The 25614-nt window shown below is 36.0% G+C and overlaps 1 protein-coding gene and 1 pseudogene across 3 annotated transcripts in view; both read right to left on the bottom strand.

Moving 5' to 3' along the window:
* Positions 1-1489: 1489 nt before the first annotated feature.
* Positions 1490-11656, bottom strand: LOC132342297 (myb/SANT-like DNA-binding domain-containing protein 4; annotated as a pseudogene).
* Positions 11657-13628: 1972 nt separating this feature from the next.
* KBTBD3 (kelch repeat and BTB domain containing 3) overlaps positions 13629-25614 on the bottom strand; it is a 75371-nt gene continuing 63385 nt past the window's right edge. For 2 of the 3 annotated variants that reach the window (XM_005215736.5, XM_059875056.1), the window contains exon 3: positions 13629-21192. In XM_005215736.5, coding sequence (XP_005215793.1) covers positions 19590-21192 — 1603 coding nt within the window. In that variant the 3' untranslated portion in view covers positions 13629-19589. Of the gene's footprint in view, positions 21193-24095; positions 24214-24303 lie in introns of all 3 variants that reach the window. The other variant, XM_005215738.5, reaches the window with a different exon arrangement.

Below are 25614 nucleotides of genomic sequence, written 5' to 3'. Positions count from 1 at the left end.
ATCGAAAATGAAAACATGACAACATAAAACCTATGTGATTCAGTAAAAGCAGGGCTAGGAGGGAGAGTCATAGCAATACAAGCTTACTTCAAGAAACAAGAAAAATACCAAATAAACAACCTAACTTTACACCTAAAGCAGCTAGAAAAATAACAGAAAAACACCAAAGTTAGTAGAAGGAAACTCATCATAAAAATCAGAGCAGATATAAACGAAGTAGACAATAGGAAAAATCAACAAAACTAAAAGATGGTTCTATAAGAAGATAAATAAAATAGACAAACCATTAGCCGACTCATGAAGAATAAAAGTGAGAAGAATCAAATCAATAAAATTAGAAAAGAAAATGGAGAAATCACAGCAGATAACAGAAATACAAAAAAAAAAATCATAAGAGACTACTATGAGCAACTATATGCCAATAAACTAGACAACTTGGAGAAATGGACAAATTCTTAGAAAAGTATAACCTTCCAAAACTGAACCAGGAAGAAATAGAGAATCTTAACAGACCCATCATAAGAATGGATATCGAAACTGTAATCAAAAATCTTCCAACGAACAAAAGTCCAGGACCAGATGGCTTCACAGGTGAATTCTACCAAAAATTTAGAGAAGAGCTAACACCTATCCTACTCAACACAACAAATGAAACCCAGGGGCAGTGTAGCTAAGGAAGAAAACCCAAAACCTTCCCACCAGCTGTACAAGCTGCAGATTAAACCCACACAATCAACTAGGCAGATTCTGTGTCTATGGAATATATAAAAGGTCATTGAGAGCTTACACAAAAGAAAATGCACTAGTACTGATATATGTAGACATTGGAGGCAAGAACACATAGGAGAACCAGATTAGAATTTGCGCTGCCCCCACAGCAGGCCCAGAGATCAGCACAGTGTTGGGGGCATCCTCGGGAGGTGAGATGGACTGTGACTCCCAGCGTGGGAAAGGACTCTGACAGCAGTGACTCAAGAAAAACATTTATTATTCTTATGTTTTGACTTGCTCTGTAGATTATTTGTAGACCAGAGATAAAATTGCCAATACCCATTGGATCATCAAAAAAGCAATCAGTTCAGTTCAGTTGCTCAGTCGTGTCCAACTCTTTGTGACCCCATGAATAACAGCACACCAGGCCTCCCTGTCCATCATCAACTACCAGAGTTCACTCAAACTCATGTCCATCGAGTCAGTGATGCCATCCAGCCATCTCATCCTCTGTCGTCCCCTTCTCCTCCTGCCCCCAATCCCTCCCACCTCAGAGTCTTTTCCAATGAGCCAACTCTTCGCATGAGGTGGCCAAAGTATTGGAGTTTCAGCTTCAACATCAGTCCTTCCAATGAACACACAGGCCTGATCTCCTTTAGGATGGACTGGTTGGATCTCCTTGCAGTCCAAGGGACTCTCAAGAGTCTTCTCCAACACCACAGTTCAAAAGTATCAATTCTTTGGCACTCAGCTTTCTTCACAGTCCAACTCTTACATCCATACATGATTACTGGAAAAACCATAGCCTTGACTAGATGGACCTTTGTTGGCAAAGTAATATCTCTTTTTATAAATATGCTATCTAGGTTGGTCATAACTTTCCTTCCAAGGCGTAAGTGTCTTTTAATTTCATGGCTGCTATCACCATCTGCAGCGATTTTGGAGCCCCCCAAAATAAAGTCTGACACTGTTTCCACTGTTTCCCCATCTATTTCCCATGAAGTGATGGGACCAGATGCCATGGTCTTCGTTTTCTGAAAGTTGAGTGTTAAGCCAACTTTTTCACTCTCCTCTTTCACTTTCAAGAGGCTTTTGAGTTCCTCTTCACTTTCTGCCATAAGGGTGGTGTCATCTGCATATCTGAGGTTATTGATATTTCTCCCAGCAATCTTGATTCCAGCTTGTGCTTCTTCCAGCCCAGCGTTTCTCATGATATACCCTACATATAAGTTAAATAAGCAGGGTGACAATATACAGCTTTGACGTACTCCTTTTCCTATTTGGAACCAGTCTGTTGTTCTGCCGGGGTCCAGCCCCAGCAGGATGCAGGGGTACCCTCAAGATGACGGCCTAGACAATAAGGATAGCAAAGCGGAGAGATCAGAGGCTTGATCTTCCTTGGTTAACACAGAAAGCCAATAAAGCTCCTGTGTTCCAAGGAGTCATCCTGAAAGAAGAACAGAGAGAGAAAAGGAGGAAAAGGAAAAAAAGAATGACACGGGCAGACCAAGCTTTGGTGAGCGAGACCCAAAACTTTACTTTCAAAAGGAACTTTTATACCTTGAGTTGTACATAGAGGGAAATGAAAGATGCAAAGTCATACAGAGTCAGCCCAAACATTACATCTGTTTTGTCTTTATTGAAACCAGGATTTTTTCTGCATACCTTTCCCATAAACAATGCTGTGCACAATATCTTCTGGCCTTGGAGGCCTGTGGACATTTTATGACCCTTTTTTGATAAAGGCTGCTCAACCAGAAAACTTAGTTCCCTTGAAGTGTTTTTTCTTTATTTTTCCCAGCCTCAGAAAGTACTAAACAGAGTTACATTCTCACAGAGCAAAGGTACAGTGGGTCACAACAAAGAAAGAACCAATTAGCTCAAAGGTCTGATGTGGTTAATTCCAAGGCTGCTACTTGTTTTTCTTACATTCCAACTATGTTAACTAATGCACTCCCAGGTGTACAATGGATAAGGGATATGGGAACTTGGCAGCAAGCATTGGCCCAATAATGAAGCCCTTCACCAGTACTATGTATTCTAATAATTTTTCATCCCTTAAAGGACTCTATGCTCGCTAGGACTTTTAGAATGTTTTGGCTTCCCGTGCCTTTCAAGGTTGGGGAATTTTGAACAATCATGTATGTTAATTGCAAGAATATGGATAAACCTGTCAGGCAAGCTAGAAAGCCATCAGAGGGGTTTGAATTGAAACACTCCTATCATGCCCATTAACTAAAGCCCTAAGTTGACTTTTTCCAGAGAAAGATGGTCGGGGATAACCCCCTGTTAATGTCAGAAAAGTTGGTGAAAGGCACAAAATAGCAAGACAGACAGATTCTGGTTTGGGGGTAGATGCTCGAGCAGATTCAGGGGGGTCCCTTGAAGCCTGATCCGCCTTTGCCTGTCAGGTCTCTTCCGCATGACCTTTGTCATGGGTTGGATCTCCCGTGGTGGCTCCTGGCAATGTTCCATGTCCAGTTCTAACTGTTGCTTCCTGACCTGCATATAGGTTTCTCAAGAAGGAGGTCAGGTGGTCTGGTATTCCCATGTCTTGAAGAATTTTCCAGTTTATTGTGATCCACACAGTCAAAGGCTTTGGCATAGTCAATAAAGCAGAAATAGATGTTTTTCTGGAACTCTCTTGCTTTTTTGATGATCCAGCAGATGTTGGCAATCTGATCTCTAGTTCCTCTGCCTTTTCTAAAACCAGCTTGAACATCTGGAAGCAATAGAGTTCCAGAAAAATATCTATTTCTGCTTTATTGACTATGCCAGAGCCTTTGACTCTGTGGACCACAACAAATTGGAAAATACTGAAAGAGATGGGAATACCAGACCACCTGACCTGCCTCTTGAGAAATCTGTATGCAGATCAGGAAGCAACAGTTAGACCTGGACATGGAACAACAGACTGGTTTCACATCAGGTAAGGATTACATCAAGGTTGTATAGTGTCACCCTGCTTATTTAACTTATATGCAGAGTACATAATGAGAAATGCTGGATTGGATGAAGCACAAGCTGGAATCAAGATTGCTGGGAGAAATATCTATAACCTCAGATATGCAAATGACACCACCCTTATGGCAGAAAGTGAAGAGGAACTAAAAAGCTTGATGAAAGTGAAAGAGGAGAGTGAAAAAGTTGGCTTAACACTCAATATTAAGAAAACGAAGATCATGGCATCTGGTCCCATCACTTCATGGCAGACAGATGGGAAACAGTGGAAACAGTGGCAGATTTTATTTTGGGGGGCTCCAAAGTCACTGTAGATGGTGACTGCAGCCATGAAATTAAAAGATGCTTGTTCTTTGGAAGAAAAGCTGTGACAAACCTACACAGCTTATGAGAGGGTTATCCTACTCCTTCACGACTCCCTCCCCAGAGCAAGTCTCCATCTCTAAATCTTTTGTCTCTGTTTTCATCTTTTATATTTTGTCCTACCTCCTTTAGAAGAGATTGGGCTGCCTTTCTCAGTGCCTGGTGTCCTCTGCCAGCGTTCTAAAGTTGTTTTGTGGGAGTTGCTCAACATTCAACTGATCTTTAGATGAATTTGTAGGGGAGAAAGTGATCTCCCCATCCTATTCTTAAGTCATCTCGGGACCACCCCCTCAACATGACATATTATATAGGGTTGAATACAGATAGCAGGATGGGAAATTAATGAGAAAAAAGTTTTTTAATTGTGTTAAAATTTTGAATCGTGTATACACTCTACATTGCAGTTTGTGAAAATAAAACATGCAATAGATTTTAAATTTCTTGTAGGCTTCTAAGAGCTCTTACCCATTTTAGGGTTCTGTAACCTGGTTGTCTGACCCTCTGCTCAGGTATATACAGGAGATTTGAACTTAATTCTCTATCTGGCATCAGCCAAAGTTAAACTTGAGAAAAAGGTGAGAGATGTGGGTCAAAGAGAAAAAGGGAATTCTCATCTGGACAGAGCAGATGCGGAAGCCAAAGAAATTTCTAAGGTTCAAAGCTCTGAAAGAGGGATTGGAAAACAAAAATGGGGCCAAATCGAAAGTGTTTGTTATCAATAGAGACTAGGCAAAAATCAAGCCTGGAGAGACTTGAAGAAGTGACAGAACACTAAGTGAGTTCAAGGAAAATAGGGAACACATCTGACTTTCTTGCTATTGTACCTTCAAGCCTACTACACTGATAACACACATTAGGAACTCAGTTAAATTAATAAATGAGATACTCATGGTTGAGCCTAAGAAGGAATGTTTAGGGCCAAGTCAAAGCTAAACTGTATATTAGGCAAAGTTTTACTTTGTCCCATCAATTCCCTCTGTCAAGGAAGATTTGTATACTTTTCAGATTTAAAATTTTAGCTGTAATTGTAGAATGTAAGGCTGTAGTAGCATGTCAGAGAATTAGGAAAAGATGGTTTCTGCTGAAAGCAAACAAGACAAAAGAGAGGAGACAAAGGACATTTACTGAACATTTCCCACTGTCAAGTATGTCACGTGTGTTATTTAATTCTTACAACAACATGTTGTAGGAGGTATAACTATTAACTGTTTTGTAAATAAAATACCTGGGGCACAGAATGTTTAAGTAATTTACTCAAGCTTATACAGCTTTTAAACCACTCTATGGTGGAACAAAGATACAAACCCAAACCTGCTTGACTTAGAGTTGGGTTCTCAGTCTCTACCTTAGTATATTTCCAGGCCTGCTTACTGATAAGAATTATTTGCAGTGCTTGTAAAAGCTATGAGTTCCTAGGATCCAAATCTAGAACTTACTAAATGAAAATCTCTAAGAATAAGGTCCTGGATTGGGTATTTTCCCCCCTATGGAAGCATTTATTTCAATTATAGAAAAATAACACTATTTCAAATGCAAGATAACTAAGATGTATATTTTTGCCTTATATACACATACTCAAATGTCACATGTGGTTTTTAAGATATTCTTTTTTATTATTTTTATATTTTTATTTATTTTACTTGGAGGCTAATTACAATATTGTGGTGGTTTTTGCCATACATTGACATGAATCAGCCACAGGTGTACATGTGTCCCCTATCCTGAACCCCCCTCCCACCTCCCTCCCCATCCCATCCCTTTAGGTTGTCCCAGTGCACCGGCTTTGAGTGCCCTTTTCATGTGTCGAACTTGGACTGTTCATCTATTTCAAATATCGTAGTATACCTGTTTCAATGCTATTCTCTCAAATCATCCCACCCTCCCCTTTTCCCACAGAGTTCAAAAGTCGTTTCTTTATATCTGTCTCTTTTGCTGTCTCGTGTATAGGGTTGTCGTTACCATCTTTCTAAATTCCATGTATATGTGTCGATATACTATATTGGTGTTTTTCTTTCTGACTTACTTCACTCTGTATAATGGGCTCCAGTTTTCATCCACCTCATTAGAACTGATTCAAATGTATTCTTCTTAATGGCGAAGTAATATTCCATTGGGTATAAGTACCACAGTTTTCTTATCCATTCGTCTACCGATAGACATCTAAGTTGCTTTTCTGTCCTAGCTATTGTAAACAGTGCTGCAATGAACATTGGTGTACAAGAGTCTCTTTCGATTCTGGTTTCCTCGGTGTGGATGCCCAGCAGTGGGATTGCTGGGTCATATGGCAGTTCTATTTCCAGATTTTTATGGAATCTCCACACTGTTCTCCATAGTGGCTGTACTAGTTTGCATTCCCACCAACAGAGTTAGAGGGTTCCCTTTTCTCCACACCCTCTCCAGTATTTATTGTCTGTAGACTTTTTGATAGCAGCCATTCTGACTGGCGTGAGATGATACCTTATTGTGGTTTTGATTTGCATTTCTCTAATAATAAGTGATATTGAGCATCTTTTCATGTGTTTGTTAGCCATCTGTATGTCTTCTTTGGAAAAATGTCTGTTTAGTTCTTTGGCCCACTTTTTGATTGGGTTATTTATTTTTCTAGTACTGAGCAGCTTGAGCTGCTTGCATATTTTAGGGATTAATTCTTTGTCAGTTGTTTCATTTGCTATTATTTTCTCCCATTCTGAAGACTGCCTTTTTACCTTGCTTATAATTTCTTCGTTGTCCAAAAGCTTTTAAGTTTAATTAGGTCCCATTTGTTTATTTTTGCTTTTATTTCCATTACTCTGGGAGATGGGTCATAGAGGATCTTGCTGTGATTTATGTTAGAGAGTGTTTTGCCTGTGTCTTCTTCTAGGAGTTTTATAGTTCTGATCCTACATTTAGATTTTTAATCCACTTTGAGTTTATTTCTGTGTATGGTGTTCGGAGAAGGCAATGGCACCCCACTCCAGTACTTTTGCCTGGAAAATCCCATGGACGGAGGAGCCTGGTAGGCTGCAGTCCATGGGGTCGCTGAGTCGGACACGACTGAGCAACTTCACTTTCACTTTTCAGTTTCATGCATTGGAGAAGGAAATGGCAACCCACTCCAGTGTTCTTGCCTGGAGAATCCCAGGGATGGGGGAGCCTGGTGGGCTGCCGTCTATGGGGTTGCACAGAGTCGGACACAACTGAAGCGACTTAGCAGCAGCAGCACGGTGTTAGAAAATGTTCTAGTTTCATTCTTTTACAGGTGACTGACCAGTTTTCCCAGCACCTCTTATTAAAAACATTGTCTTTTCTCCATTGTGTATTTTTGCCTCCTTTGTCAAAGATAAGGTGTTCATAGGTGCGTGGATTTATCTCTGTGCTTTCTATTTTGATCCGTTGCTCTATATTTCTATCTTTGTGCCAGCACCATACTGTATTGATGACTGTAACTTTGTGGTATAGTCTGAAGTCAGGAAGGTTGATTCCTCCAGTTCCATTCTTCTTTCTCAAGATTGCTTTGGCCATTCGAGGGTTTTTTTTGTATTTCCATACAATTTGTGAAATTATTTGTTCTAGTTTTTTGAAAAATACCATTGGTAGCTTGATGAGGATTGAGTTGAATCTATAGATTTCTTTGGGTAGTATACTCATTTTTCACTATATTGATTCTTCTGATCCATGAACATGGTATATTTTTCCATCCATTTGTGTCATTTTTGATTTCGTTCATCAGTGTTTTATAGCTTCCTATACATAGATTTTTGTTTCTTTAGGTAGATTTATTCCTAAGTATTTTATTCTTTTTGTTGCAATGGTGAATGGAATTGTTTCCTTAATTTCTCTGTTTTCTCACTGTTAGTGTATAGGAATGCAAAGGATTTCTGTGTATTAATTTAATATCCTGCAACTTTGCTATATTCGTTGATTAGCTCTAGTAATTTTCAAGTGGTGTCTTTAGTGTTTTCTATGTAGAGGATCATGTCATCTGCAGTTTTACTTCTTCTTTTTCAATCTGGAGTCCTTTTATTTCTTTTTCTTCTCTGATTGCTGTGGCTAAAGCATTCAAAGCTGTGTTGAATAGTAGTGGTGAGAGTGGGCACCTTTGTCTTGTTCCTGACTTTAGGGGAAATGCTTTCCATGTTTCACCATTGAGGATAGTATTGGCTATGTGTTTATCACATATGGCTCTTATTATGTTGAGGTATGTTCCTTCTATGTCTGTTTTCTGGAGAGTTTTTAATCATAAATGGTGTTGAATTTTGTCAAAGTCTTTCTCTGCATCTATTGAGATAATCATATGGTTTTTATATTTCAATTTATTAATGTGCTGTATAACATTGATTGATTTGCTAATATTGAAGAATCCTTGCATCCCTGGGATAAAGCCCACTTGGTCATGATATATGATCTTTTTAATATGTTGTTGGATTCTGTTTGCTAGAATTTTGTTGAGGATTTTTGCATCTATATTCATCAGTGATACTGGCTTGTAGTTTTCTTTTTTTGTGGCATCTTTGTCTGCTCTTGGTATTAGGGTGATGGTGGCTTCATAAAATGAGTTTGGGAGTTTACCTTCCACTACAATTTTCTGGGAGAGTTTGAGTAGGATAGGTGTTAGCTCTTCTCTAAATTTGGTTTCAAGATATTCTCAAATTAACAATAATCAATTTAGAATCAAGGTAGTATCTGTGAATAGAAGAGATGTATTAAGGCTATATATAGGGAAATGGGAAAATACAAGGTGATCTCATGCAGTGATTCTCAAATTTAGTGTGCATTACAATCATCTGGACAGTGGAAAAAGTACCTTTAAGGGACTGAAGGCAAATCACCAGATTAAGTAAACCCTTGGTCTCAGAATAAATATCTGACTGACTAAAGATACAAACTTTGTTTCACAGGGAAGAACAAAGACAAGATACATCATGATATATGAAATCAGTCATTTAAGAGAAGTGTGACTTCTCTAAGTCTCAGATTCAGGAATAATGATACTACTCTCAATACTTTTTCTACAGATTAGGTCAGATAGTGTGCAGTAAGTGCTTCCCTAATTCATAATACACCACTACTATCATTATTTCATCACCATCATCATTACTATTGGATACAGAGGACATTCTCCCCTACCCCCACTCCCAGTTCCAAATAGCTATTATCTATTTTAAAAATCAAATGACCACTTGCTGAGTTCCAGTTCATTGACTACTGGCACCATTTTTAAACTGGTAGCATTCTTACTAGCTTCAACCAAGTATATTAAGATTTCAGTACATGGTTGAAATGATAGTTTTTGTCTAAACTACTGGCTTAGTCAATGGAGTCACAGAAGAAAGCATAAAGCTTACAAAAATGTGTGCCGTTTCTAAAGCACCGATAGCTAGATGAGTGAACTGCTTTGGAAAGTAACCCACTTTAGACAACCTCTGATGTTGCTTACATTGTTTTCTGACTCTCACATTATCTATAGATGGAAACAAAGGAATAAAACATCTATAATCTTCATCACTTCCTATAGTCAATATACTATACAGTACTGTTTCATAGTTAAAGTTTTGGGCCATTTAAGTAATTCCCACATAAATATCTGTGGTTTTAACATTCTGAAACTGAAACAAAGCTAAAGAGGTGCTCAGCCAGGCTAAGACAGGGTTCCTCAACTTCAGCAACATTGCTATTTAGGGTTTGATCATTCTTTTTTTGGGGGGGTGGAGAGTGGGAACTGTCCTGTGCATTGCAGGATGTAGGGCATCCCTAGCTACTACATGCCACGAGGAATGTGGCCAAATTTCCAATTCTGACAACCAAAAAATGTTGCCAGACATTGCCAAATGTCTTTTGGGGGCCAAAGTCACCCCCAGTTGACAACTACTGAGCTAGAATTTTACACAGACATAATTGTAAACTCTGAGTGCATAGATTATACAAGATTGTGTGTAATTTTACTAAATTAAAGTGTATAGTACAACAATTTCTGCTATATTGTTTATGCTAGGGCACATAGTTTTCATAGAAGACTTAAGCATATATTACCCACAAAGAATTATCTTTTTCGTATTGAAAACACTAACAGGGACAAAACAATACAGTTAATCCCGCAACCATTTTTAAACCTAAACTTATGCTTTACAACCATTTGATAAATGGAGACCTAGATAAATCACTGCAAGTGTCTTTCCTTCTGAATTTGTAGTCTCTTGCTATTTGAAAGTGTTTCTTTTCAATCTGCAGCTTCTTCGATTCAGATTCCAAAAAATGCAGCCTTTTTCCAGTTGTAAGCATTCTCTCTCAGGTTTTAACTTCTCGGTTTCTATATCCTGTGGCTGATGTAGTTCACTTCCCAAAGATGGCTTCTCTGAGTTTACTGTCTGTAACCTCAGCTTCTCTCTTTCAATCTGCAACCGCTCCTTCTCCAGCTGAAGTTGCTCATGCTCCATGTCTAAATGTCACAGTCTCTCTTTCTCAATCTGTAGGCGTTCCTTTTCTACCTGCAGTCTTTCAGCCTCAATATCAAGACTTCGTTTTTCCAATTCTAGTTTCTGGAATGTTTACAAGCAAATGGGGCTCATCATATGCAGACCTAGATGGTGTTGAGTTCAGAGTAAAAAATTCATCAATGTGGGGGAAATCAGGAAGTTCATTTTCCCTCCTGGAATCTGGTATGACTGATGACATTTCTTCTTCCTTCAATCTCAAATTCAGGACTCTGGGGATCTCTTTCTTCTTCTTCTTCCTTGACCTCAGGATCCACCTGCATCCCTGAAATCTGCCACATTTTGCCAATCAAAATTTGTATCACTTCAGAATCGAATCTTTTCATCTATCTCTTCAGTGAGTCATCTAAATCAGATGTGGGAAGGGGAAACCCTGAACCAACTTGCTTAATGTTCACCTTCATCTTCTTTCTCTTCAAAGGGCTCGCCAGTCAAGGTAACTTCTTTTCACTTCTGTCCCTGTTCTCTGTTCTCCTTCTCCTACATTCACACACTGTGCAATCTCCTCCCAAGCCATTTGCTTCATCACATTAATTGTTGTATTAAGCTGCTTAGAAAAAATTACTTCCTTCCTTTCTGTAATTTCTTTCAAAAGGGTCTGAGTTTCTTGTACACTGAAAGTGCTTTTCCTTTTCAATTGTTTCATTTTCTAACTTAAATGCAGTTTTTACAGTAAGGGAAGATGTGAAAATAATTTGAGGAATGCTACAAAGTACAAAAATCAAGGACAATTCCTTGTTAGTACCTTGTTTAAATCAGTTTTCTATTCATCTAGTAGCACAGGGGGTTGGAGGTTTCCTGCTAGCCTGGCGGCACCTCCCCCTGGATTCAGTATTTTTAATGGAATTACCAGATGACCTTCTTCTTTTTGGAGGAAACTTTAAGGAACACTGCCTGACACATATACTCCTGGGTAGACATCCCATAACAAAAATTATTGGTTAGAGCTTAATATTTCATTTATCAAGGAAAGAAACTTAGATGCTTTAAACTACTAGAATAATTCTCTTTGTGAAAATTCCTAGAAACAAGTGTTCATTAATTTGTGCTTATAAGTGAAACGTGAATTGTATTTAAATGGAAGAATATTGTGGTATATTTCACTCCTTCAGGAATTATCACAAGGTGAACACTATTTGTAAAGGAAACAAACAAACAAAAAAATTACTCATTTGTTGAAAGTTGTTTTTAAAAGTTTTTAAAAACATTCGAAAAGTTTTTTTTGAATTTCAACTAATGTTTCATAACATAAAAGGTGGTTAATCTCTAAAAGGAAAAAATTAGGCTAGTTGAATTTTTAAATGAAAAGGCTAGGACAAAGGCTTGATTGAAAATGTTAAACTAACTTTGCACCATGTATTTTACTCAAAGTTAGGTAAGGGTAATTAATTTCCAATGGAAAGACTCACTAATTACTACCAGAACAGAATCAGGTTAAACAAGCCCTGAATTTGGAAGAAATGCAAAAATATTTATCCAGTGCAGTGAAATCTAACTCTATAAATACTATGATGATATGTTAAATATTTTAAGAGGTTCCCACATATTTCTTAAGTTTTTCATGAATATTAAGTTTGCTATTTCAGGTTTAGTTTCATTAGGCTTCATAGAAGTCTTCAAAATCACAAAATTTATTAAGTCCAAGGAAACTTAACCTTGGAAACGGGTTTTATAAAAGTAATTAAAATAAATTGCAGTTTTAATTAATGTTTACTAGATAGATTGGTTTAGTGCCACAGTGTCTAAAAAGTCAATATTTTCGTTTCAAAAACTTCAAACCACTTTATAAATATTACTTTGAAACTCCATATTCATAGTGAAGAGTAATTACATTTTAGGATTATTTTTTTTCTCTGAAAAATGTACATATACATATTGGCCAAATAGCTAGTTTTTGACAAAACATATTTGCAACTTACACTGTAACTGAATAAGAGCCTGTAAAACAATATTAAGTAATCCTTAATTACTTAAGTTTAAATGTGTTTTGCAATTTATTTTCTGAGTACAGAGATTAAATTTTGTCTTTGAGGGGGTTTTGTTTTGCACTGAGGAGTAGGATAAATTCAGGCAGTTCAGAATTTAGGGAAAGAACTTCAAATGCCAATGCATCAGTCTGAGATTATGAACCATTCTATTTAATGACTTAAGAGGAAAACTTGCAAGTACTAAAATGCTGACCAAGAGAGACCTCTAGTTTCAGGGTAGCATCCCCAATAACCTGGTAACAGGCAAATTCCCGCCAACATCCTTACATTTTAAATTAACTACGGTGATTAAAGAGAAGGAGGTGAGTCATCATTTGCTGGCAAAGTAAACTACAGAAGATGGAAGCACATGGAGAATTGGAGGTAATAAGGGAAGAAATCTGGAGCAGTAAGGTTGGACCAAGGATTTGATAAGAGAGCCTAAGAAATGAAGAGAAATCAACTAGCATTATGCAAGCATGTGGGATACAACAGTTGATTTTTGAAGGGTTAGGTTTCCATAGATCAACTGTTTCAACCTGAGCAGTATTCTAGAAGAGGGTTTGGAAGTCAAAGTTGTTTAGTAAATCACAACTGATCACATAGGAAAACCAGAAATGAGACGGCAAATGAGCCTGTCCAGAAAGAGGAAAAATTGAACTGGAATTAAGGCAGCATCTGTCCAATGTAAACATCTTAAAATAATGTTATGGTATGATTTAGTCTCTCAGACTCTGGACCTCTTCACTAGTTCACCTGTACATATTAGGTAGGAAGGAGGCTTATACCCTGGCATCTAGCTGATTCTTGTGTTGCTGATATCCGTTGAAGTAGGGTTGGACAGTGCCTGACCTTGGACATTCAGCTAGCTTCTACTGATTTCATTTGTGGCTCATGGACATTTGGTCTGTTCTTTCTTAGCTCATGCACAGCCTCAAGGTCTCTCCTCATCTATGATTCATTTCAAATCTAGCTGCATTGTATTCACTCAGCCCAATATGTCCACCTTGAAGTCTATGCTGCTCTGTCCACAGTTACAGAGCCAGTTCTAACAGTAACCCCACCTCCACCACCACTCTCTCAGGAATTCTGAGATTCATCAGAGCCACTCAGGGCATCTGGGGAAGGGGGTGGCAAGAAAATGAGAGCCTTAGAATTCACCTTTTTCTACCTTTTTTATTTCTAGTAACAATAAATACAAACAATATATATTCTTTTCTGAGATACATTTTAATACATTAATAATTATTTATATAATTGAAATGTTTACTACATATTAATATGGTTAACATGGACCTGAAAAAAATGATTTTATTTCTCATACCATATGGTAAATGCCCATATTCTACTAATAGAAAATGAAATAAATCACTTATGTATGCAAAGTTAAGTAGCTTTGCGCACAGTCTCCCCTGTGGGAAGAAGGTCACTGAAGCTATTATGTTCTTGTAGGGGAAATGGGGGTTGTATGTCTACTAACGATACTTTCAGTCATTGTCTTATCTATTACTGTATTTGAAAAGAAACACAGAATTAAATATTATAATTAAAATTCAAGGAGAACAAATAATCCTTAAGCACTAAAAAAATTCAATGAATTACTTTGAAAGTATAATTTCTCTTTCAAATACCAAATATACATATACAACACAACTATACAACCAACTATACATGTTCTCCAAATGTGGGCAATGTACTATGTAATGCAATTTCATTCTCAAATAAAAAGTATACTTCATTATTAATTTTTCCATATACTAACAAAGATATACAACATATACTAACAAAAAGTTGTATAAATTAGCTTGCCCAGACTTTTTAATATAAGGATATCAAATATTACAAAAAGAATTAACACATACATTGATAACTAAAGTACAATGTGTAGCATTCTTAAATGTAAAATCCTAATGTAAATCAATTTTTTGTACATGGAAATTGCAAAATATGCAGTTAAGTCTAACCCATTCAGAAACAATAAATTTTGCTTCATATATTGGCTTCATAGAATGTTAGATTGTTAGACGCCTTATTAATATGCAAGCACTGTACTAATTGCTAGGTCCAGAAATGATAATACCCCTACTCCTAAGAGTTTCCAATTAAATAAGACAGACATGTAAAGAAGTATTTACACTACAATGTGATACTCAAGAGAATTGTACTCTTAAGTAATTCCGGCAACCTTGTTACCCTTGGAACCAATAGCATAATTTGTTGAACTAGTTAGTGACTGCTTTGGTTTCTATTTTTTGTATATGCTTTAGTCTCTTTTAGAAGTATTATTAAAATTCTCAAAACCATATCTAATGACAAATGATCAAGACATTAAAATCTGGCTTCAGAATTCCTCCCAGAAACTATGTTTGTGATTATGTCGATAGTTGATAGAAGGAGAGATAGCAAAGCTCTAGCTCACACTGGATTCATAAGAGCTGATTAAGGGAATGAAGTGCTTGCTTTATTAGACTATGCAATGCTCATCATGCTCAACACACCAAAAAAGCAATAGAGCTAGGATAGATTTTTCTGAGGCAAATGTACATGTAGAAGGTATGTAACCTTGGCCACTGTGGCAAGTTTTAAAGTGTTAAGCATTTAAACAAGAAAGAAAGTGAAGACTTGATTTTAGAGGAATGGAAGACATGCTATTTCCAATACTTATGGAGACAGCAACCTAAGATCAAGGACTGAAAGTTATTACAGGGAGGCAGGGTTGCTTTCAACCTTAGGAAGAACTTTCTAATAGAACTGTTTAAAAATGGAGGTAGTGAGCTCTTTACCCTGAAAGAACTGAATTAGAATTTGAAAAGAAAATCATCTGTCAAGGGTATTTTAGAATTTAGAGGGGTTTTCTATACAAGGCTGGAAGCTGTATTAGATTTTATCTTCAAGTTTGAATATGAATCTACATTTTAGAAAAGTTATCTCTTGATCAGTGTGTAATACCATGCTGTGATTAAAATCCCTATTGTAATACTATGCTGATTAAAACCCCTATTTATAAATTAAATTTGATTAAGCATCTTAGTGTAGTCAAATATAATTTATAAACAGATTTTTAAAATTAAAGATCTCTTTCAAAGCACATAATCTTTAACTAAATTCACTACATATAGCTATATAGCCACATTTGCAGTGAAATAATTCAGGACAAAATTTTAGGTAATGGTCTTTCAGTTTCTACTCAATGTAAAACAAATGTGCACTTATGGTAAACAGAAGGAGAAATCCCTATTAGCAGCTCACTATAAATGTCAGCACCCTTTACAGAGTTTTTCCGAAGTGATTTTAAAAAAAGAACAAATTTCCTTCAACAAGAATGCTCCTAAAATGATGTAATTTTATGACTCACATCTTATTGAAATCTTGAGTATGCAGACAATAAAATCAAGTTACTCAGAATGCCTAAATGCTAAACAAACTGGAGGAAGCAATTAGTCAAAAGACAGAAAAATATTAAGATCAAAATGTGCAAATAAAATATAGAAATCTTTGGTGTACTCCTGTGTAGGAATTTATTTATTTGGGCTCATTTTCTGCCACATGCCGCAGTTTTTGATATTTCGTCTTATTCCAAATATGGCTTTATAAAGTGGAGTTAATTCTGTTATGCTGAACAGAAATTGGCTTCCTTTTAAACTTTAGCCTTCGTTTTTAGGTTGCCCTCAAGAGCTGTCCATTGGAAGGCATTTTTCATTCTTACACCTTCAATTCTAAATATACGGGTTTCCACACATTGGATCCAATTAAACTGAGAATGATGATCCAAAATATATTCAACAATATATTTAACCATTTATTGCTTCCAAATCTCAAAAGGTAAACAGATGTCTCCCTCTATATTTGACTCTGATTTTCAAGTCAGATACCTTCATTTAGGTACCCTGAACACATACTCAATTGCTCTTCTTGGTATCTGGGGAAAATGGAATCATGTTGCAGGATGTGGTTGCTCTCAAATAATATTCTAGCTTTCAAGAGTAATATATAATGAATACTGTTGTGATAAAGACTGTTTCCCCTCCCCAACCAAAATTGAGTATTATATGAATGCAGTTAATTTGATTATGCAAATATTCTTCATGCTGCTTTTATTTCACAGGCAATAGATGAACAGGTGCTCTACATTATAAATCAAGTTTGAAGATAGTTCTAAAAATGTTCATTAACTTTGATATGTGTTGAATTTAATCTTTTTTATGTTTAATAGTGACATGTAACTACTTCCAATTTTAGCAGACACTAGGATACTACAATACTGCAATTTTTTTATGCATGCACAATCCATTTACCAGGACAAATGACAATTTGGAAATGTTATTTAGAATTTTGCTACAAGAATGAAAGCAATCTGGATAATGAGCTTAATTATTTTGTCTCTTACAATGCAGCACTGACTGAAGGATGATAATGAAAGGAAAGGAAACTTTAAAGAAAAAAAAAAAAGAAGGAAGAAGTCATAAAGGGATATTGTTTTCTAATCTTACAGACAGGAAATACGGCTCCTCCTGGGTAGCAGAATAGACTTGAGAGATCACTGAGACTTGCAAGAGATCAAGAATAGAGGGCCAAGGCAGAAATAATATATGTGGTTCTTGGTGAAGCCAAAGTTATTGCCAAGATCAGAATAATGTGCCTGGGTTCCTTGAGGATTTTGAACACCCAGAACCATTTTTCAATAACCATTTAGTAGATCAAATTCAAGTGTTCCCTTTAGCAGATGATGCAAAATTGGAGACTACAAGATTAATTGCTAAGAGAGCCAAGCCCAGCACAGATTGCTATAATGTCAAGGAAAAAGAAGAGTAAGTAAGAGTTTGAGGTTTTATGACTAGACAGACTACTTTTTTTAGTTATAACTGATGAAGAACACTCAGGTACAGATGTAAAGGGATGACAGTAAGTGAAAAACAATCAAGTTTCCTGCAGCAATTGTGGAAACTAAGGCAGAAAGCCTTGTGCAATGAAAAGTGTTTAAAATCAAATGCAGAGGGAGTTACTTATGGCTTGGTAACAAGGATACTTCTAGTAACATCAGGAATCAATGGCCGCAGTTGCTCTGTGACAACCCAGAGGGTTGGGGTATGGAGGGAGGTGGGAGGAAGGCTCTAGAGGAAGGGGAAGTATATATGCCTATAGCTGACTCATGTTGATGTGTGGCAGAAACCATCACCACATCGTAATTATCCTCCAAGTAAAAATAAAATTTAAAAAAATCAATGGCCAGTGAGAAGAATGGTAGAAATCAAGATATAATAATGAAACAAGATCAGGAAGGGATTCTATTTTGCTTTAGTTTCTCCTTTCTGGAAATATTTGTTTATACATGTTTAACAATTTAATCACCCACTGTGTTATGGTCTTTCTTAAGTAACTTGTTTTCAAAGTGCCACATAAAACACAGAGAAAGCCTCCACTGAATTTTATTTCTTACGCACACGACACACATACACACACCCAGAGAGAGAGAGAGAACAGGGCAGAGCCAATAAAGGTAGGTAGGGAGGGAGGAAGCCACCAATTCTACACAAGAATTTTTAGGCAACTATCGTCTGATTACGGACAATCCCTGATTTTCAAATCGCATAATTTAGTCTAGCATTCTGTTCTGTTTTGAAAAATATATTTGAAACTTATGATTACATAAATTTTATATGGTAAAATAAAAGGACCTTCATTTAGGTATATTTCTACTTCTAAAGAATATTTACAACAGATTAACATTTACTACAGTGTGTGGGAAACTTCATTTGATTCCAGAGAAATACAATCTACAGACTACCTGAGATATAAATCAGGTCCTAAAACCTAAAATACCTGTATCGTAAAAACTGATTAAAGAAACATATCCTCTTACAAGGCAGAATCATCTTAACTGAGAACAAGGATGATTCTCTTTCATTGTTTGGGTTAGAGATGATTAAACACCAAATAAGTTGCAAGCTTCACATATCTACTATCAATACCAAAAGCCCAGTCACATTTTTAAATTTAGTAAATAATTCACAATGAATAATGTGCTAAAGAAGAAAACATACACAGCAGTTTACAGCTGGTATACATCATCACAAAAAACTGACACGGTACTAACTGAGATGTTGAAATTTCTTACTGCAACTCAAATTTGGACATGCAAAAGTTTAAGAAATGCCAACAATAGTGGTCCACTTAGCTAGAGGTCAGATTTTCTATATCCTCGCTTTACATTGGAATCTGGCAATGATATGGAAAAGTATTTTAGGACTACCATCCCAGAATCCAAGAATGTCACTAAAAGGATTACATGTCAAGATAAAATCAAGTCAGGTATAACTTAAACTGATTAAATAAATCAAGAAAGTTAATTTACTGAGCTTGAGCCAGAAAATAAAATACCTCTAAAAACTGAGACCAACTAACACTGAAAACTAATAAGCAAATTTTAAGACATTTCAGTAACTGCCAACAGCATTACAGTACACTATGCTCTTAATGAAGAGTTGAATCAAAAAATTAAAACATGTTTAGTGTACAGTTTTAGAAGGCTGGGGAAATACACTTCATTTCAGAAAATTTTCTGACTGAAAAATAGTGAAAGAAAAGAAAGGGCTTAAAAATAGCTAACCAATGATCAGAAAAAATAGGAATTCAACTACTCTTATACCTGTAGTAACAAGATAGGATTCTCACCTCTAATATATTTTATACTTCATATAATATAGTATAAATAAGTCATTTTTACTACCTAAAGAGACTTCTCCCATTTACATTGTACAGTTATGTGAAGTATGATTTGTTTTTCTGTCAGGATAAAGTACTTTAAGAATCAAAACATCAAAGCCTGAGTTTTACTTACATATGAAAATACTAATATCCTATTCTCCAAGATTAAATTAAATACAGTTTTTGGTAGAATGTATTGTGTATTTTAAGTTTCTGGGAACTGCTAATTCATATATAGTATACATTCATAGTATTTTTCTAATATGGTATACATTCATAGTAATTCTCTTATAGAAGGTCTATTTTATCTCACTAAGCTGTAAAGACCTTTTTACCAATAATTAAAGTTAATAAGTTTACTGCAGGCTTCTAGAACTGCAATTGCTTTAGAATGTCTAATCATACACTACATTTAGAAATGATTAGAAAACCATGGGTCTCTGTATTTATTAAACTGAATCACCTGGCAGTAAAATTCAGTTAAAGCTCTTGGCATTGGTGAAACTTCTTCCCACTCAGACCTGCTGCTGTGGTAGACTTGAACTTCATCTGTGATTTCATCTGGTGCATAATCACCACCTAATATATAAATTTTATCTTCAATTCCAACCGCACCTGCATTGAAGCCTGCACATTCAAAAGATCCTTCACCCTTCCAAACACAAGTATCTGGACAAAAACTATAAACTTTATAAGTGGAAAGGTCACATATATAGAGTGTGCAGTTTACTGGGACAGCTTTAATTAGTGTTGCATGAAAAAACTGCCCGAATTCTGCCACTAGTTCAGACCACTGATCAGTTGTAGCATTGTAGTTGAAAAAGCAATCAAGTGATGGGTTAAAAGCATCTGTAATTTCTACCTCTGATCCAAGAACATAAATTACATTTTGGCATGCACTTGCTTCAGGATAGTATATGCCCCTGGGTAATGGGCTAACAGACACCCATTCTTTGGAAAGAGGATTGTAAGATTCAACATCTAAGAGACTTTTAATGTCCTGAGATCCTCTAGTTTTTCCACCTATGACAAATAATTTATTGAGAGCCATAACTGATGTATGCATGGTTCTTGGTGTTTTCATAGTTGATACCAGGAAAAAATCATTTTTGACTGGACAGTAGCACCAGGTTTGATCAGTGGCATCATGATATGATTCTGCAATATGAAGCCGAACTGTTCTACAACATGGCCCTTTGCAACCACCTGTCAAGAATATTTTCTCCCCATAACTAGACAGACTAGATCCTGGCAAATCAATCAGGTGTGACTGTGGCAGTATCTTCCATGAATCACTTTTAATATTATAGCAAAACGTATATTGAGCTTCTCCATTTTCCTCAGTTTTGTGAACAAATATGTATTTTTCAGTTGTGGATGGTCGAGCATCAGGGAAAAGTCCACCAGAACCTTGCACACACTTAATTGCATCCATGATTATGTCAAAACAGTTTGTGCTTTTGAGTAAACACTCTTCATTGAGTAGACAATCTTGAAGTGTCTCCTCAGATAACTGACATAATCTTACTTTTTTAATTAAATAAGGCAGATGTTTTTGCCTTGATTCTAAGTTATGTTTAGTCCAACTAAGGACAACTTTCAGTACAGTTTCTTCTTCAGGAACATTTAATTCATCTGATTCCAAACACTTTTGCAATACTCCAAAATTCATCTCTAAGAAATCACTGGATTTAAATAATAAAGAAAAGTGATGTTGTACAAAGTATAAAGCATGGTCAAACAAACGGGCAGAGCCATAGCTATCTGATATAGATAATAATTGTAAACAATTGACAAGATTAATACTTTTTATTAAAAAGTCACTGCAAGCTTTGGATAGGAAGGAAACTTGAAGAAATGATGACAACTGGAAGAACATTTCCACATTATCATCTGTTATCTTTGTTTTTCCAGTATAGGCATAATCAAGAAATGCTTTTACTGCTTTGGAGGACAAATTAGTAATGGTAACACTTCCACCATCTCTTTCTTTCATGTTTACTTCAAACATAGCCCTGCAAAAATGAACACAGAAGAACAAATAAACAGGAATATTTTATTCCAAGATAATTTTCAATATGACCTTAAAGAGGTTTCCTTCACTCTTAGGTTGATATAAAATATATTTACAAAATACATTTTTAAAGCATCCTAATAAATTAATATCTATAATAGAGACCATATTATTTATCTGTAAAATACACATATTACACAATACCACATTGAAAAATATATAGATTACAGCTAAGCCATAGCAATGAATCCAAAGGCTTTAAAAGGATTCAAATTTTGTGTCTGATTTGATGTTCTTATACATTATTCATAAAATTGGGGTAAAATCTAATGGCTGAATTTATTTACCTATGGATTAATTTAGTATCAACTCTGCAGGTTATAACTAAAATTACTTAAAATACAGGATAAACTTACATATACATTATCCCCACCTGGTAATGTTGATACCACTCTAAGAACTGGGAACATTTTTGGCTCATTTTAAGCAAAAGTATAAATTATTTGGAAATGTTTAGGCAGGAGACTAAGAATATTTCATGACTGGCTTTGGTAAGAACAATATTGCCATCCATCCTTAATTAACTTTATATCCAGAGTTACTAATTTTTACACTTTAAACAAACCCATTAAGATGGTTTTCAGTAGAACTGCAAATAAAAATTAAGGTTAAAGAGGAAAGGACTACAACAAACAACTAAAGATTGCCAGTTGAACATTCATTAAGACTAAAGATCATCTGACTTTGGGCCTGGTTTAACATTGGTTTGTTTTTGTACCAGTATTGTCCAGGATACCTTTGTGAGCAGTGCCCAAGTACTCTGCAGGCATGCTTAGTTGGTTAGCGTGTTAAGACTCTTTTCAACTGCATGGACTGTAGCCCGCCAGGCTCCTCTGTCCATGGGATTTCCCAGGTAAGAATACTGGGGTGGGTTGCCATTTCTTCTTCAGGGTATCTTCCCAACCCAGGTTTCAAACCCACATCTCCAGCACTGTAGGTGGGTTCTTTACCATCTGAGCTATGAGGGAAGCCCCCAAGTAGTACTGGGGGAAAACTAAATTTCATTATTAAAGTCTATTCTAGAGAGTAACTAAAGCTACTAAAGAAACACTAGTGTCCACCTGAAAAATATGAGGCTTCCAAATACAGAACACTCCTTAGGAAAAGGATGATAAAGCCCCTTTCAAATAGGGATATTCAATACTTCTTAATATAATAACAAATAAACATGGTTACAAAAATTTATACATGTTCCACATTGTGCAGGATATTTCAATGTGATCAACTTAGAAACATTAACCTGTGGTGATAATCGTATTAGATTATTAAGACATCTATAGTCAGTTTAAGGTAATAATAAGAGTGTGGCCTCTAGAACAGGGCTGCCTTATTAACTGTGTGACCTTGGGGAGCTAACAACTTAATCGTGCTTCAAATTCTTCTGAAAATGCGGATACTAGTAGTACCTATGCCACAGAGTTATGAGAGGAACAACTAAGTTAACTGATGCAAAATATTAGCCGTTATTGGAGTAGGAAATGGCAACCCAGTCTAGTATTCTTGCCTGAAAAACTCCATGAACAGAGAAGCCTGGTGAGCTACAGCCCATGGGGTTGCATTGCAACTGAGCACATTAGCTGTTACTACCATTTTAAGGAAAAAAAGTTTTCTAAAATCATATGCATTTCTAATTTACCATCAGCTTCCACACTGTCCCTGAGAAGACATGTAATATCATATTTATATACTTCATCCTATTCATCTTTAAAGTATTCAGTTAACTTCCATCTCAAATTTACTGTGTTATCATAAACTGGTTATACAATAGTGTGCTTCTTTTTGAATCTTGTCTCCAGGGACTTTACATTTCAATCATAATTTTCGTTTTTCAAAAACATTATAAAGGGCATTTACCATGCACTGTGTACTTTTCTGCTATTTTTAATTTTACATACCCCAGTATTCCTGTAAGTTTATAGCCCAATACTCCAGTGAGTTTTATCATAACACAAAATTATGAATCAGTGGCCTTATCTACAAGAGTGTAAATTATACAGACCTTCTAACTACATTTGTACACATTTTTATGTGAACTATATACTCATTTAGTAAAATATATCATAAAAGATTCAGGTCATTATAAAATTGTCTTTTGTTTTACTTCAGAACAGGTACAAATTTTAAAAAACACTGTTTTTAACAGTAATTTTTAAAAATTGAAAACAGATCCCTAAAAAGCTAAGCTGTAGGCATAACTCCAACATAAACAGTAGAGAGGACTGCCAATTCAAATGTCACATGAACTTCTTATTTTGTTAACATGCAAACTTTATAAGGAAATAAAACTGCATGTTCATACCAAATTATTTCCATTTTTTGGCTAGATTTGGAAATAATTTCAGCTAAAAAAAAAGTCAGCTAATAATATTAATAATACTAAATTCAGCTTAATAACAATTTAATTCAACAATAATAACTGAAAGTAGTGGACACTAATCAATTGTTATTTAGTTTCTAGTGTCTGACTCACTGCAACCCCATGGACCATAACCCACAAGGCTCCTCTATCCATGGGATTTCCCAGGCAGGAATACTAGAGTGGGTTGCCATTTCCTTTTCCACGGGATCTTCCTGACCGAGAGATTGAACCTGCCTCTCCTGTATTGGCAGGTGGATTCTTTACCACCAAGACACCAGGGAAGACTGACCTAATCATTGCATATATGTTATTTCATTCAACTCTCACTAATGACTTTATGAGCTAGGTCCTATTTGTCTTATCCTAATTTTTTACAAATAAAGAAACTGAAGCATAAAGAGGCTAAGTTACCTAAGTTCAGTCTAATAAGTGGTGGAGCTGGAATTTAGATTTAGGGCATGTGTATAAAGAGGCCAAATACTTACCTATTATACTGTACTGCTTCCTCTAATGAAGAGGTGATATGAAGGATAAGGGAACAAAAAAAGAGTTCCTTGGAAGAAAAACTGAATTCAAAGGGAAGTGGAAAGAAACTAGTGGAATCTGAAAATGGGAGAGCATAAGGCCAGTTAGGGCCCCAGTGGAGGCTGAAGAATAACTTAGGTTACCTGAGAGAAGAAATGAGAAGAATACCTGAAGACATATAGTTTAGTTAGGCAAAAAGCTAGTAAAAGGTGTAGTTCCCCTTGTCCTCAGTAAACTGTGATGTAGCACTGAGCCACTGCTCTCAAATTCAAAGCAGGAAACCCTAGAGAAACTGGTGTTTAGTGACTTCCACTGGTGGTCGAGTGGATAAGACTCTACGCTTCCAATGCAGGGGGGCACGGTCTGATCCCTCATCAGGAAATGAAGATCCCACATGCCACATAGAAGAGTCAAAAAAAAAAAAAAAAAAGGTGTTTAGTGAGTAGTAGATATCAATAAACTTGCTGAATGAAGTACAACCTATAAGATTTAATCTTGAGCAATAAGGGTATGGTTTAATTATATGTTGGTAGTAAAACGAGTTAAATTAAGGATTAAAACCAGTATACGTTAACTTGTATCTAGATGTTTTTGTATCTTATATCTTGCTCTTTTTTTTATCAAGTTTGTTAGAGATTTAAACTCTGCTTACTTAGAATTGCTTCTAAAACTGAACTTAACGCAAAATATTGCACTTAAGATTTAAGTTTATTAAAGTATGACTAGGAGGCCTGAAGGTCAGGATGTCAGCAAGAGAGGTTTGCCTGCCTGACAAATAGGTCTCAGAGGTACTATCTTCATACGGTTACCACAATACTAAGGTCATGTGTCTGACCCTTAACTACGAAGAATCAGAAACCCACTGTCATCATAGTGGATTCTAACAGTGTTATGACTAGTGCATTCCTTGTAGGATGATTTACTTGGGGAACAGAATTATACTCAGAATCAAAACAAGTTGAGTGCTCTCCAGAAATGGCTCTGGAAGTACTTCTCCCCACTTTAGGACAATCCAGGCTAAAGAGAAGAGAAACTCTCCGCATTAGAGTACCTCTTCCCTGGACAATCCATGGGATACAACACATGTCCAAAATGTATTTTTTTCTCAGATGCCTCATTTTCTTTGAGCTTGGCTTCCATTTCTGCTCAGTCTATCCTTTTCTCTTTTGCCAAATTATACAGTGCAGGGGACCTCCCAAACAAAACTGACCCCACATCAAAACAATTTTTTTTTTCCAGAACAGTAAGGACTAATGTTTAACTTTGGGAAATCCTAGCCTGGGAAGACTTGAGCTTTAAAAAAAGGTATTCTTATATTTTCATATTTAAAAAATCATTAGTTAATCTACGTTCTAAGTATCTCTTTTTAAGTATTAAAGATTACTATTCCATACTCTGTAGGGGAAAAACTCAGTTACAGTCATAAAAACAACTTAATTAGTGGTATCATAAAATCTGAGGGATAGACAGACAAGGTAA

This window comes from Bos taurus, chromosome 15 (assembly GCF_002263795.3).
Source record: "Bos taurus isolate L1 Dominette 01449 registration number 42190680 breed Hereford chromosome 15, ARS-UCD2.0, whole genome shotgun sequence".
NCBI lineage: Eukaryota > Metazoa > Chordata > Mammalia > Artiodactyla > Bovidae > Bos > Bos taurus.
This window is presented reverse-complemented; position numbering and strand designations above follow the sequence as displayed.